General features: G+C 37.3%; 2 protein-coding genes across 2 annotated transcripts; one reads left to right on the top strand and one right to left on the bottom strand.

The window, feature by feature from the left end:
- The first annotated feature begins 1720 nt into the window (after positions 1 to 1720).
- Positions 1721 to 8486, top strand: LOC126785041 (protease Do-like 2, chloroplastic). The gene is made up of 21 exons (XM_050510620.1): positions 1721 to 1976; positions 2067 to 2213; positions 2380 to 2430; positions 2631 to 2704; positions 2788 to 2851; positions 3260 to 3304; positions 3429 to 3536; positions 4092 to 4169; positions 4322 to 4388; positions 4525 to 4583; positions 4708 to 4807; positions 5251 to 5330; positions 5686 to 5742; positions 6040 to 6143; positions 6781 to 6868; positions 6985 to 7070; positions 7186 to 7210; positions 7330 to 7401; positions 7656 to 7706; positions 7779 to 7839; positions 7931 to 8486. Exons 1-21 carry the CDS (start codon positions 1773 to 1775, stop codon positions 8173 to 8175), a joined length of 1866 nt encoding a protein of 621 aa, XP_050366577.1. The 5' UTR covers positions 1721 to 1772; the 3' UTR covers positions 8176 to 8486.
- Positions 8420 to 10161, bottom strand: LOC126785043 (probable indole-3-pyruvate monooxygenase YUCCA10). The gene is made up of 4 exons (XM_050510621.1): positions 9465 to 10161; positions 9124 to 9357; positions 8871 to 8996; positions 8420 to 8777 (listed from the first exon to the last, which is right to left on the bottom strand). The coding sequence occupies exons 1-4, from the start codon at positions 10083 to 10085 to the stop codon at positions 8613 to 8615; spliced, it is 1146 nt and encodes a 381-aa protein (XP_050366578.1). The 5' UTR covers positions 10086 to 10161; the 3' UTR covers positions 8420 to 8612.
- Positions 10162 to 14645: the final 4484 nt, after the last annotated feature.

A 14645-nucleotide genomic window follows, 5' to 3' on the forward strand; every position in this document is an offset into this window, starting at 1 on the left:
TGTAAGAAATTAAATGAATAATATAAGAAAAGAGAATGACTAGTCTACCTTGAAGGTTGTTAACAGGGACAGCTCTCTGTTGCTCACCATTGGCTGAAGCCGCTGAAACACCAGCCATGTCTATTCTCCTTCTTAGATGATCGGAAAATGCACAACAATCCGGAGAACAACAAAAAACCAAGCCCCCGTAAAAACAAAAAGACGATGATCCAGATGAATGGGGCGGTGAGGACCAGGTGCACAACTAAAGCTAAGCTCTTTTAACCCCTAGCCCCTCCTCTCTCTCTCTCTCTCTCTCTCTCTCTCTCTCTCTCTCTCTCTCTCTCCACGCCACAGAGAGAGACCCAGAAACCGAAAGGGCGAGAGGGGCGTGAGCAAACCGTTGTAACGCTAGCTTCAGATGGTTTTGGAGAGCAAAAGAGGGCGAGAGAGAGAAAGGGAGATAGTGTGGTGCGGGGAGTGCGTGATATAGTGGTGCTCGTACGTAGCACTGTAGCAGCAACAGGGTACCTGGTGGCGATGTTTGCTAACTTTTGGCGGCGACAACTACGATGCGCTTCTTTGCCTGCCGGTTTGTCGTGTGGCCATCGGCACCGTTGGTTTGGGTGGGGCCCAACGGGGGTGGAGGAGGAGCTGCGGCGTAGGGGATCATGGTGTGGGGGTTTAGGGTTTGGATTTTTGTGCATGAAGAGTTGGAATTGAAGAGTTTAGAGGGAACAGGGTTGCTTCGATGTGTCGTATGTTGGTTAGTTTCGGCCTGTAACAAATCAATGGACTGAAACACCAAAGTGGAGTAGGCTGGGGGAACATCGATAGTAACTTTGGAAGTCCTGATATGGTCCAAAATTAGAAATAAGTTAGCTGGTTCTGTTTTAGTATTGGGGTATTCTACTCCATACTTGTTGGCTCTTTTGGGTAAGTTGCACTTAAACACAATTTAAAATGAATGCTTTTAATATGAATATATCGACATAGACCAAAATTACTACATGTTTATCCCAATGTTGATGAGAATTGCTTCACCAATCTTACAAATAGAGTGCGAAGCTGTCAGGTTGTCAAACTATGATTAGAGTTATCGGGACCGATATTCTAAATCGGAAATCGCAATGGAGTATGAACTTATTTGATCAAACCTCTGCAAAATGTACATATCCCCGCCACAATTTGCGTGCCACTTGCTAAAATTGTGCCACTTGCTAAAATAAGGAAAAACTTTGTATCATTTTGCAGTTGACGGTTGTTTTCGTAAGAATCCGCTAGGGAAAAGACACAAAAAAAAGATAGAAACGCTAAAGACAGTGAAAGCGACACGTCCAAAACGTCTTCTTGAGCCGAAAATTCTTACATTCATCCCGTGAATATTCACATTCCATTAAAAATAATGATGTGGCATAATATGAGCTACAATTTGAATTAAATATAAAAAAAATGATTAATTCTGTTGTGCAAGTGTGTATGGAAGAGCCACCGTTCCTAAGCATCCCGGGGCATTAATGGAAAGTCGGCTCCTTTGATGCTTCTCTCCCATCACTTTTCCTGCTCCAGTCGGTTCAGATCCACCACGTGTCAACCCGTAAAATCGAAAGCAACCCGAAACCAGCCCACACCCTCCCCCAGCCCAAAAGCCCAATGGACACCCATTTCAAAACCCACAGGCGCCAAAAAAAAATCAGAAAGAAAAACCCCAGATATTTACGGATAAGGGTATAAGCTTTCGTTCTCGCAGAGAGAGAGAGAGTGAGAGACCTCCTCCGTTTTTCAGCTCTCAAATGGCCATTGCGGTCAGTAACTGCTACTTCTCCGTCCTCACCTCCACCGCTAAATTCAACTCCGCCGTCTCCGTAGCCCAGCCCAGCCTCGCCGCGTCTCTGTGGTCGAGCAGTAGCTGCCACACTCTAAGACCGGTTTGCCGCAGTAATAGAGCTTCGAATTCACGGCGACGCGCATCGTCGTCGGAAAAGTCACTCTCGGAGGTGAAATTTATTAAACCCTAGCTTCTGTGTTAGTGTGAATTTTCTTCAGAGTTGGTTGATTTAAGTTGGTATTGTGTTTCGGAAATGTAGAATGAAGGCGTTGCTAAGAAGCTTAATGGTGATGTACTGAGTAGTAGTGGTGGTGGAGGGAAGACCCGGCGGCCGCAACCGGCGGCGTATAAGCCGTTTGGAACGCAGAGAAAGGAGAAGAAGGAGTCTGTAGCTGATCAGAAGCAGGTATGGTGTTTTCTATGCTGGATTCTTTTCAGGATTCGATGTTGGAAGTAGTTTGTGTTATTTGCTAGTTCGAAACTATTTTCGGACAAGGTTGAGGAAATGTTGAACTGTTTGAACTTAGTTTTTCGCGTTATTTATATTGATGAGGTGGTTGGAATTGATTCAGGCTGAAGTGAGAAGTCTTCAGGATGCTGATATTCTCAATGCAGTTGTTAAGGTACATGTTGCTCGGTCTGTTCCAGTTTTTTATTCAGCTTGGTGTGGTTTATGTTCATGTCCGAGCTTGCTGGTGCATGTCTGTTCACTTAGGTGCTGAATTTGTAAAATCAATGTTAATCCTGTCACGCAAATCTCAAATTCATAGAATGTTTTGTGTACCTGGCTGGTGGGTGATAGTGTGTTTCAATATATGTTTAGGTGTACTGCACCCATACAGCTCCTGACTATTCCCTTCCTTGGCAAAAGCAAAGACAGTTTACAAGTACAGGCAGGCAAGTTCCAAACTCTTCTCCTGTCTTTCATATCACAATCATGTGTGTTTTCGAGAACTTATTATCTGAATGTTTTTATGCAGTGCTTTTATGATTGGTGATGGCAAACTCTTGACAAATGCCCATTGTGTTGAACATTATACTCAGGTACTTTGTTGCTGTAAATGTGTGTAATTAGTAAAATAGGTTCAAGGTGTCATTGGATTACCACTTAGAAATGTGAGCTGGTCAAGTTTGTACTGGTTACTAAGATCATAATCACCTAGTTACATGCATATCAGCTTTGCCTGTAGATGGCATACACTTGCTGAACTTTGCATCTTATGAAATATTCATTAAGGTTTTCGGTTCTCATGATATTATCAATTTTTTAGAGCTCCAATCGTATCATCTTTATAGTGTAGAAAATATGACCTGCAGTGAAAGTGATGGTTAAAGATAGACAAAAGGATACAACAATTATTTTATAGCGGCACCAAGACTGACAAGAGTACAAAAAGCTATCAGTTATCATTGTTTTCAACAAAAGTTTATTTCTTTTCTTGATTAATGCAGGTTAAAGTGAAGAGAAGAGGAGATGATACCAAATATGTGGCAAAGGTATTCTATCCTCGTAGAGTTAACATTGTGTTTCTCAGTATCTTGGAAATATTGAGATGCTGCTGCCTAGTATCTGTGGAGAGGGATTGTGATGTAGCTTTACTGTTAGTGACTTAACTTGCAGGTTTTAGCCAAAGGTGTTGATTGTGATATAGCCTTGCTCACGGTAGAAAGTGAGGAATTTTGGAAAGGAGCAGAGCCACTCCATTTTGGAAGCTTGCCACATCTTCAGGTTTAGACCCCTTTCACTCTGCAATGCTCTTGTGTGGTATAATTCAGTGCTTGTGACAATTTGGTTGGTTCATTTTGTAATATCCCATGAGCTAACTAATATGAATAGATGAAGTTTCCAAGTTTTTGTTCTTGTAACCTTATTCCCGGTTGACTATAATGTATTCTCAAGTGCCTTCAACAAGATAAAATGGACTTATTATGGGGGTTGTGACTGCTAAGTTGTCAAATGAACCAACATTGCCATTAAAATTGACCATTTTAGAATGCATGTTAACCATTTTATCTCCATCTTTTTATATTAGCTTATGCCAACCATCCACCTGACTTAAATCACAGATTTAGTATTATATGATCTAATTGATTGTTGTCCATTTTAATACCACTTGTACTAAGCTAGTCTACCTTTACTATTTAGAAAACAGCAGAAGTTGAGTATTTTGCATGAAGGTTTACTTTTAAGTGTCATATGTTTTACATTCTTGCTATACTGTCAAGTGGATGAAACTCTAAAGCGCTACACCATCACTTGCTATTCTTGCTTTACATTTATCAGGAAGCAGTGACTGTTGTGGGGTATCCCCTTGGAGGAGATACCATTTCAGTAACGAAGGGAGTTGTATCGCGTATAGAGGTTTGGTTCTCCCTACCTTAGTGGACTTGTATGATATTTTGCTTGCTGATAGTACTTTATCCCTGACAATCACTGTATGTTAATTATGTCATCTTTCAAAGCTGTGTTACAGAAATAGAAGGTACTAAGTTTCTTGCAATTTATATCTTCAGGTTACCTCATATGCTCATGGGTCATCTGATTTGTTGGGCATTCAGATTGATGCAGCAATTAATCCTGGTCAGTGTATATAACTCAAATTTACAATTAATACTTCGTTCTTTGGGAAACTCACTTGGCAATCGGAAGAATTAGATCCTTAACACATTATTTATATCATTCTCATAGACTTCTGTGTCAATTTGCTGGATTGTAGGTAATAGTGGTGGTCCTGCATTCAATGACCAAGGTGAGTGCATTGGGGTGGCATTTCAGGTAAATTTGCGGGCTTGCTCTCAAAATTTTGTTTATCCATCTATACTTGGTCTTACTTTTTGGCTATATAAGGAAATTCTGTGGCATGAAAAATTCTCTCTTCTTTTTAACACACCTATTTTAGGTCTACAGATCTGAAGAGGCGGAGAATATTGGATATGTGATTCCTACTACAGTTGTCTCTCACTTTTTGAATGATTATGAGAGGAATGGGAAGTACACAGGTGAGGACAGTTCCCAACTATCGTCTGTGTGAACTGAAATTATTTAGTGCATGGATTTTGTATTGGTCTTGACAACATATTCCTCTGCTCGTCTATGTTTGGTGCATTACGCTTAAGAAACCAGAACTATTGTTTGGCCAGACTTTAATGGGTTCTCTTTATTCTTAACTTATGTAGTTTGCTTAAAACTAAAAATATGTTACAAGCTGCAAACGTGAAAGGTGTAATATATATGCAAGTAGTGATGATTGATTACAGATGCATTTTCACTATGTCAAGAATGTTTGTACTTCCTGCTTTGTTAGTGGCATAGTGTTACTGCTATATCTTATTTAATTAGTTTGCACCGCAATGTGTATGCTGTGATTAGAACCTAATACTTATCTAGATCTCGCCAACTTGTGCGGACTTAACCCAATCATCTGTTACGATCTAATGTCCAGGTTTCCCTTGCCTTGGTGTTATGTTGCAAAAGTTGGAAAATCCTGCATTGCGAGCATGCTTAAAAGTAGAGACTATTGAGGTACGTCTCTTTGTCCAATTACTGTCTTTGGATCAGCTATTGCAATAATTAACATTTGCACACAAATTAAATTGTCATGTAGTTCAGTAGTTGAATGTTTCACTTTTGCCTCAAATGACCAGATTACCTGCAGCTGAGAATGAAGTGGCATTGAAAATGGGTTTAAATAAGCTTGTGAACTACATATAGTAAAAGGCTTTGATTAAAGGTTTATGAGGACCATGTATAGCAAGTAGTAAAACACTAAATAAGAATTTGATTGCTCGTGCCATGTTTAGGTTTCACTAGAAAGATACTTCTATCTGCTATTGTTAATTTTTATGTGCATTTAATCCATCACACCTGACATGTGCAGGGGGTCCTTGTCCGAAGAGTAGAACCCACTTGTGATGCTCATAATGTACTTAAAGAGGTATTCTGTTTGAATTTTAAGCAGTTTAATTACTTGAGTTGCTTACTTGTCAAACAGTTATGAAAGACAACTCATAAGCAATTTTTCAATGCTTCTCAGTCTATCAGCTTATGAGACCATTTGTTATTAGTATATTAGATTATTAGGTGATGATGAAAATGGGAAAGCAAAAATGTCAAGTGGGAATTAATAGAATTGGAAATAGATAAAAGCATTAGCATGTGTTGTGACTTGTAACTTGCAATAGCTACTTTCAGAGATTTATTAAGAACTCTAATGGAACATGTGCTTTTCCAGGGAGACGTGATTGTAAGCTTCGATGATGTGCATGTAGGGTGTGAAGGAACAGTACCGTTTCGATCAAATGAGCGCATTGCATTCCGTTACCTTATAAGCCAGAAGTAAGGGCCTCGTTCTTTAAAAATTAAAAATGTTAAAAACTGCATTTTGTTGTCATATGCTTTCTGTTTGTTTTGGTAATGATATATGGTCTATTGTTTAGCTCCCAACTTCTACAGTTATGCTGGGCCAACAAAATGCTCTGGCAATGTACTGCCTTCAGTGGAGTGTGGCTCTACCTTGTCCTTAGATTATTACTATAAAGGCCTAAGGCGGACCCCTGTATGCAGGCTGTATATATTAAAGAATATAAATATAAAGTAAAAATGAGGTCCAACAATGTAGAAAAGAAGCAAGAAGGTCTAATTAGACCACTCAGAAAGCCAAATCCCAACATGTGATGGCAATAGAATGCTTCGAACCCCCCTGTTTCCTTTGACCCATACAAAGCAAAAGGTGTCCCGCCTTTTTAAAATGATCTTCGACTTTGTCACTACTTGCATCCCACTTACTAAGAATCATTAGCATGTGATGTTCTGATTAGAGTACTTGTTGCAACCTTTTACATTTATCCGAGGTCAAGTTCTTCCACATTTGCCTTTCGCCATCGCTGATGTCACGTTGTTCATGTTTCCTCACTGTATGGTATGCATCCATGGTCTAGTTTGTATGCATAATCATAAGCTTTATCCTATACAGATTCGCAGGTGATGTTGCAGATCTTGGTATTATTAGAGCCGGACAATTCATGAAAGTCAAAGCAGAGTTGAACCCACGAGTGCATTTGGTAAGTTGATAGAAATTTGAGTCCCTTATCGGCTTATCCCATTAAGTGTATAATGTCAGTCCTACGTTGTCCTTTAATTATCATGCTAATTATTTTGATTTCTTTCTCACAACAAGGTTCCTTATCATATCGATGGTGGGCAGCCCTCTTACTTAATAATCGCTGGTTTGGTGTTTACCCCACTCTCTGAACCATTAATAGAGTATGTCATGTGCATCTTTGAAACTCAGAAACATGCTTTTTTCATAATTTTTCATTCTTTTGAAAAGTTTTATTGATGATTTAAAAGTAACAAATTACTTATGTTTTATTGGTAGTGAGGAGTGTGATGATTCTATAGGGGTAAGTTGTGACTTGTGCAGAACAATCTTCGCGAAAAATCCTTGTTTGACAAATTTTTCTCTCTGACCAGAATGCATGTTTGTGATTTGAAAATTGAATTAATTTTTTGTTTCTTTCAGTTGAAACTTTTGGCGAAAGCACGCTACTCTTTGGCTAGATTCAAAGGGGAACAGATTGTCATCCTATCACAGGTCAGCTGCATAGAATTACTGAACTAATCAAGGGTTTCGGTTCAGAGTTGATCAGAGCTAATGTCTGTCCTTATTATTGTCCCATCCCAACCTTACCATGTCTAGGAGAATTATCTTTCTATTTTAATTTGCATGTTGATAAGACTTAGGAGTATTTGTGTTCACGTGTCTCTAAGTATACATTTTTCTCTCTCATGCAATAATCTTAACTTGAGTTTATCTACTCTCATCCTTTGAATCTTTCTCATTGATAGGTCTTAGCAAATGAAGTAAATATAGGGTATGAAGATATGAGCAATCAACAGGCAAGTTATCTGTTACCATATACAAATCAGCAGACTATATAGACGTTCACTCTAACAAAAACCTAATTTCAGGTTTTGAAGTTAAATGGAACTCCAATAAAGAACATTCGTCATTTAGCGCACCTTGTTGATTGTAAGTAGTATCAGCCATTTATAAATATCAACTGTTTAGTTTATCCCAACTTTCAACTTATTTTATTAAGTGGGGCTCTGCTCTTATTCAGCCTGCAAGCACAAGTACTTGGTCTTTGAATTTGAAGACAACTACATTACAGTTCTTGAAAGAGAAGCAGCACTAGCCTCTTCAACTAGCATTCTCAAAGATTATGGGATTCCAGCTGAAAGATCTTCCGATCTGTTGGAGCCCTATATAGATTCAGCTGTGGACGGCCAAGCTGACCAGGAGGATTTGGGCGACAGTCCGGTCTCAAATCTGGAAATTGGCTTTGATGGACTTATTTGGGCTTAATTATCACCCAGGTAAACCAGATTTTCCCCAATACAAGCCAAGGCCTCAATAGGAACATAGTGAATAAATGTAAGGCATAGAATAGTCTCTAAATTATTGCTATTTGAGTTTAGAGTTTCTTAAGAGAGCAGTGTAACAATTTTCCCATCTGTTGTTGAGGTAGCATAAATTGTAAGTTTGTATCCATACTCCAGTGAGTCCAGTCACGCAGGAGATCATTGTTGTAATTGGTACTGTAACAAAATAGTAATAAGCTATTGATTCTTTAACTTTATAGAAATTACATTCATGGTTCACCACTTCACCTTATTTCTTTTACATAGCCCCACAGTATATTAGAAAGAGAGGAGAAAACTATTGAAGGTAGGTATGACTTTGACCTTGACTTTGTTTTTTTTTGGTGATGGACCTTGACTCTGTCTTTTTGGTTGTGAAAATTACAGAGATGACTTGATGTCATTGGCTACGTTTTGAGCATCCTCATTAGATCCGTATAATCCTCTTCTTGATAGTCCCACACAATACAAACCATTCTTGCCCTTCCAGTGGTTTGGAAAACTTGGTCTTGGGAGCCCATCTTCTTTCAAAAGATAATCATCCCCCTAGTCATAATATAAACATTATCATATAATTGAGGCCTAGAAACAAGGACTACTATATTTTGTTTACTGTAGTTGATTAGTAATAATAATCACCTTGAGCCACAAATTTGTTGATCTCTTGAATCCGGTGCAGAAAATGATCGAGTCAAACTGGTATGATTTTCCATTTTTGAGTTCCACATTGTTTCCTCTAATGCAGCCTATTTCTGCAGGTAAGACCTGGATGGATAACAAAAACCATGGTAACATAAAAAGTGTTCAGATATAGTATCGTTTTAGACTTTTCTTCATTTGTCTTGTTCGTATGAAAATGATGTATGAAGGAGAGGGGTTCTGCTATGTTTACCTGAATCTCGCCGGACTTGATCTTACTACAGGTGCCGACATCAATAGCCGGGTATTTGCCGTACTTGATCTTCATAAAGAAAGGACCCTCTTTTGGCCTGGCTATCCCATACTTGCCAAGGTCACCAAAAACCAACTTGCTAAGCAAAACCATCAAAGCATCCACTTTGCCTAATGAAAGATATCTCAACAAAACTAAGGCCAGATAAACCATCCTCTTAGACAAAAAATGAACCTGTCATCACAACATATCATAAGGTTAAGGTTAATTAAGCTAAATCCTACATTTCACCATATATAGTAAAAATGCAACTATGCAAGTTAGATTTGAGTAGTATTTACCGGGCTCCGAACAATTATTGAAGTACTTGCACCATGGTTTGCCAGATCCAGAGCAATTTCCATACCGGAATTCCCAGAGCCGACCACCAGAACATTCGTGTTCTTGAACTCAACCCCGGATTTGAATCGAGTCGAATGAAGAACCTTCCCATCAAAACTACCCAACCCTTGAATCTCTGGCACATATGGATCTGTTGCTTCACCAGTAGCCACCACCAGAAACCTTCCTAGAAACTCCTCCATCTCACCACCACGGCCCTCATTATTGTTCATCGTCTTCACCACCCATCTCTCAGAACCCTGATCATAACTTGCAAACTCGACATTTCTCTGGTACATGGGACTGATCTTGAAATGTGCAACGTAGTCATCCAAGTACTGAATGAACTGTTTTTTGGGTACATACGTGGGACAAGAAGACGGAAATGACATGTGGGGGAGCTCACAGAACTGCTTCTGAAGGTGAAGGTGGAGACGATCGTAGGAGTACTTCTTCCAAAGAGAAGCAAAACAGTCCTCTCTTTCCAGAAGTACGTATGGGATTTCGAGTCGGCTGAGACAGCCAGCAACGGCGAGGCCGGAAGGGCCAGCCCCGACTATGATCACCACTGCTTCCGGCATATTTCGTTGGTGTATGTGCAGGAGTAGTGTATACTTATGGCAAGGTGGGGTTAAGCTTAGTCGCTATATATATTAATTTGTTAACATGACCAGCTAGCAAGATTGAGAGTGGGTTGGCGCTTTTATATATATATTTCTAGCATAGGCACGATTTGGAACTTCTTGCTGCGTTTCGACTCTCGAGGATATTTTTATTTATGGAAAATGAAAATGAGCAACTGATAATCTTAAATAGAAAGAAACGGCTTGTATGCACCAAGGTGTGCAACCACCGTCAAATAGTTTAGTTATATCGAGATAATCTCATCTTTTAATTTGTGGAGAAAATTCTCAGCCATCAGATTTGTTTTGTTTTTAGAAGCCCTTAACGGTCAACAACTGTTGACTGAAAAAAGAGATAAAACTTAAAAGAGGGGTCGGCACTGTTGTGTCGGATGGATTGTGAACCCATTCAGATTATAGGAGGTGTGGTGGTGGCTCTCGGGCACTTCGTGGTGGTTTTGCCGGATCCACCTCCATTTCACAAATCCCATGGTAAGGCCGAGGTAAACTCCAGCCAAGCAAAGAAAGCAAGGAAGAAGTTAGGGAATAAACAAAACCCAGGCTTTAAAATAGGACAATTGTTCTCTGTTCCATGGTTGGATAACAAGATCCAATTTGGTTATTTACTTTAGATCAGATGCAGTCGGGGGGAATGGACTAAAGGAGACGCGGGAATATTAGAGTGATGGTAAGAATGGAAAGATGGAGGCGCAGCCCGATGTGGCGGTCTGCAATTAGAAACGCCAAAATTGGGCGGCGGCGCTAAATTTGAAGTGAAGGGTTCGGGTTCGGGTTCGGGGCAGTTTGGGGTTTTTGAATAAACGGAGACAAACCTCTGTTATTTAAAGAGTCACGTGTTGAGTCACTGAATACACTCTCTAAATAGAATTATCAAACAAGACATTCTAGATTTCTAGTTATGAACGCTTCGTGCATATATTTTCCCTTAAAATATGAACCACTTTCTTAACCTTACCACTTATAAAACATGCATGGAAAAGGTATAGCACATTCCCTTCACGAACTCAAAAAATGTGAAAACGAACAACCCGATTAGTGTGATTAAAAAAAGTAATCAACTTCACCATGCATATTCTCAGGAAACAGATTGAACTCATGGAAGAGTTTACCCGATTGTTATTTACTTATTTTACCATTTGTATGTATGATGCTTTCTGCTTAAAATGAAATGCCTCGAGCAAAAACTGCGGCCAACTTTGAATTAGGAATACATGTACAATATGAAGCCAAGGGATACATATATTTGACCAATCTATAGCTAGTATCAAGTAGTAGCAAGTTTTAACAGTTTATGATTTGGTATAATAGACTAACAGTTGTTTCCGGAAGGAATAATTAGCAACATTATATATCGTATTTTACTTTGCATACACAACTTTACCTAAAGGTACGTAACTCCTACACGATTAGAGGCGCAATAATTCTAGTAATATTTTTTTGCTAAATTTATCTTTGCAAAAGAGATTTAGATTAAAAATTGTTGAATCAATATTCAAGACATCATATGCTCCAACGCATATCTAATTTTTCAAACGGAGAACATAATATGCATTAAACTATGCTAGTAAACTTGTATCAATTTCCGCTTGGACCAAAAAATAGAAACCATTACTTTTCACAATAATGATGCATGGTGATATTTAGGGATCAACACTCATGTCCTTACAATTTCAAATCCTAAATAATTAGTTCGATGTGATTCTTTTAATTTCAAAGTTTACATTGAATTGTATATAGTAAATAAATGTCGCATCATGTTTTTATCGTGCATGTTATAATCACTATATAAATTAGAAATTGTATGTTTCTACTCCAATTTAAACAAAAACTAGAAGATGTGTAGTGTGGGATTCGAAGATGAAACGATATATATTGATGACTTGTCATGAAGTAAAATTTACGGAAATCTTGTTGGGTAGCTTGAATCACACCATACATCTTTATTATTTCATTGAAAACCCTTCCATTTGTTAGCTGCCTGCTATCTCCTTTTCCATTCAAACGTACTCTGATTACTCTGAAGCCCTGCAACTGGCTGCAAGGCTTCATTTATGGTTCATATAGTTGGCTCTCGATCACCCTCATCATTTACTTGTTCATATGCCATATTTGCTCCTATTTAGGGTTTGATATGTGCCACTATGGAAAGAAGCAATTATATCATACCTAAGTCTTTGATTTATTGAGTATCTTCCAAGTCTAAGTTTCACAGAAGTAAAAGAACTTATAATATGGGGCAATGATCGATATTCTGTGCTTTGCAAGAGAATGATTTATGGGAAGCTTTTGCCGACTACTGTCTACATATATAGCATGTTTCGTGTGCAAGTATATGTAGTCCGTGTACTTTATTAGAGCTTAAGTTAGGTAGATTCACCAAATTAATTTCACGATAACGCTTAAGCAAAGCACTATACTCAATTGAGGAAATTATTTCCACGTACGTGAAGATCAAGATATTTCGTCTATCATATAACTTATATAAGCATAATATATACTCATGGCCGAACATGAGATTTTGAGCCCTAAGATGAGTTTCAAAATGGTGCCTTCTAAAACCAACTTCATTTTATATTGAATATAGATAACATATCCCAAACGTTTAATCACAAACTCCAAACCAAGACATAAAGGTTAAAACAAAAATAGTCATGCTTCTAGTAATAAAATCACACTCCCTAGTGATATTGTATTGTCATGGTGCCCTTAAGACCCCTGGTGCTTAAGGCGGTTGCCTTTTAGGTCTCATTTGGTATCCGGAAAGGAAAGTAGTTAATTTGGAATTCTCATAAGAAGGGAACTTGAATAGGAATTGAACTTTCCTTTCTAGTGATATGTGACAAAGAGAAGTTAGAAAAAATGTTTAAAAACTTGTAATTCATGGAATAAAATAATATATTATGAGTAATAAATGTAAAGAATTTAATTTAAAAAGGAAGTTAGTTCCTTTGGTCATCCCCCCCCCCCCCCCCCCAACACACACAACACTTCAAAAATGGCCTTAGGCCTCCCCTCAAGTCCGGACCATATACTAGGGGATGCTATAGTTAATGCCAACCAATTAGCAAGGCATCAAATCTGACCAATCAAATGTTGTTCGGTCATTACCAAATAAAAAAATGCTGTTCGGCCACTCAATCTCATTTGAACAAATTCTGATATGAGGTTATTAGATGATCAAACCCAAGAAGCAAGTGGAACCCAAAACTCTGGTGCTTATTCTATACATGTTATATATGATGACAAAGAAGCCAGCTTCTAGAGTTCTAGGCTTATAGGGTAGCTACTCTTATTATTATTATTTGAAATAAACTACTACTCCTATTTATTTTGTTAGAACTTAGAAGCAACCGTGTTCGTGATCGACAATTATTCATTGAGAAATTTTAAATACACACTTTTAATTACTTAATACACATTCATATTATTTTACAATTCAAATCAGATTTTATATTTATACTAAATGACTACAATGACATGTGTAATAGAAAATTTAAATATTAGAAATGGAAACTAATAAAGTATGAAACTAAAGTTTTTACAAAGTTTCTAATGGCTTTACTTTTACTTCTATGGAAATTTAAATGAATTTTTTCGATAAACAATGCATTTATTTTTGTCCATCAAGAGAATCATAATTTCCAAGTTTAGAACTCCAAATTTGGTAATTTATGTTAAGAAATTAAAATTCTCCTTCTACTAGATTTCAAATTATTTTTTCATGCATATATACACCCCGTTTTTGCTTCATATGTAGCAACAATTTGAGCTATGTCTTCTTCATCTTGTTTATTGTTTTCATGTTTTAAGATCTGAAGCAATAAGGAGAACAATATATGTAATCAAATATGGACATCTATAAATGTCAATATTTATAATTATATACTAATCATATCTAATAATTTAGACTGTGTAGTTAAATAAAAAGATATTTCATGGTTTTTGGGACAAATGACATTTTAGGTATTATGGGTTGTGTATTTAATAAAATAGTAGATTGAAAATTTTAATATGTGGTGTATTGAGTAAGAAGTGTGTATCAAGAAATTATTTGAGTGTAATTAAAACTTCTCTTATTCATTGTATTCTAATAATAGCGTCTCACATATTATATAGGCATAAATGCCGATTTACACCCTAAATTTGGTTATAATTGTCAATTTGCACCATAAACTTGTATTTGAGTCAATTTACCTCCTAAACTTGGTAAAAATTGCCGATTTTGCACCATATCCGTTAAATTTAATATTTTCCATCCAATTTTAAGTCACATGCCATGCATTTGAGAGGCAGTATTATCATTATATATTTATTCATATTTAATAATGAAATAAATTAATAAAATTACTTAAGAGGAACACTTGTTACAATATTTTTTTTTTCAAAACATGTTATTGATTTATATATTTATTATTTTACGTGATATGGTATGTTAAAAGATATTAAACTAATATAAATAAATACATTGAAAATTAAAAATAAATGTTTGTTCCGGGA

Source organism: Argentina anserina, chromosome 2 (genome assembly GCF_933775445.1).
Source record: "Argentina anserina chromosome 2, drPotAnse1.1, whole genome shotgun sequence".
NCBI lineage: Eukaryota > Viridiplantae > Streptophyta > Magnoliopsida > Rosales > Rosaceae > Argentina > Argentina anserina.

Coding starts and splice junctions, on each gene's coding strand:
- LOC126785041 (XM_050510620.1), top strand. CDS start 1,773: ATGGCCATTGCGGTCAGTAACTGCTACTTCTCCGTCCTCACCTCCACC. Junction 2,852..3,259: donor GTGTTGAACATTATACTCAG/GTACTTTGTTGC, acceptor TGATTAATGCAG/GTTAAAGTGAAGAGAAGAGG. Junction 5,743..6,039: donor CTCATAATGTACTTAAAGAG/GTATTCTGTTTG, acceptor GTGCTTTTCCAG/GGAGACGTGATTGTAAGCTT.
- LOC126785043 (XM_050510621.1), bottom strand. CDS start 10,085: ATGCCGGAAGCAGTGGTGATCATAGTCGGGGCTGGCCCTTCCGGCCTC. Junction 8,997..9,123: donor TCAAGTCCGGCGAGATTCAG/GTAAACATAGCA, acceptor TTATCCATCCAG/GTCTTACCTGCAGAAATAGG. Junction 8,778..8,870: donor CAACAAATTTGTGGCTCAAG/GTGATTATTATT, acceptor TATTATGACTAG/GGGGATGATTATCTTTTGAA.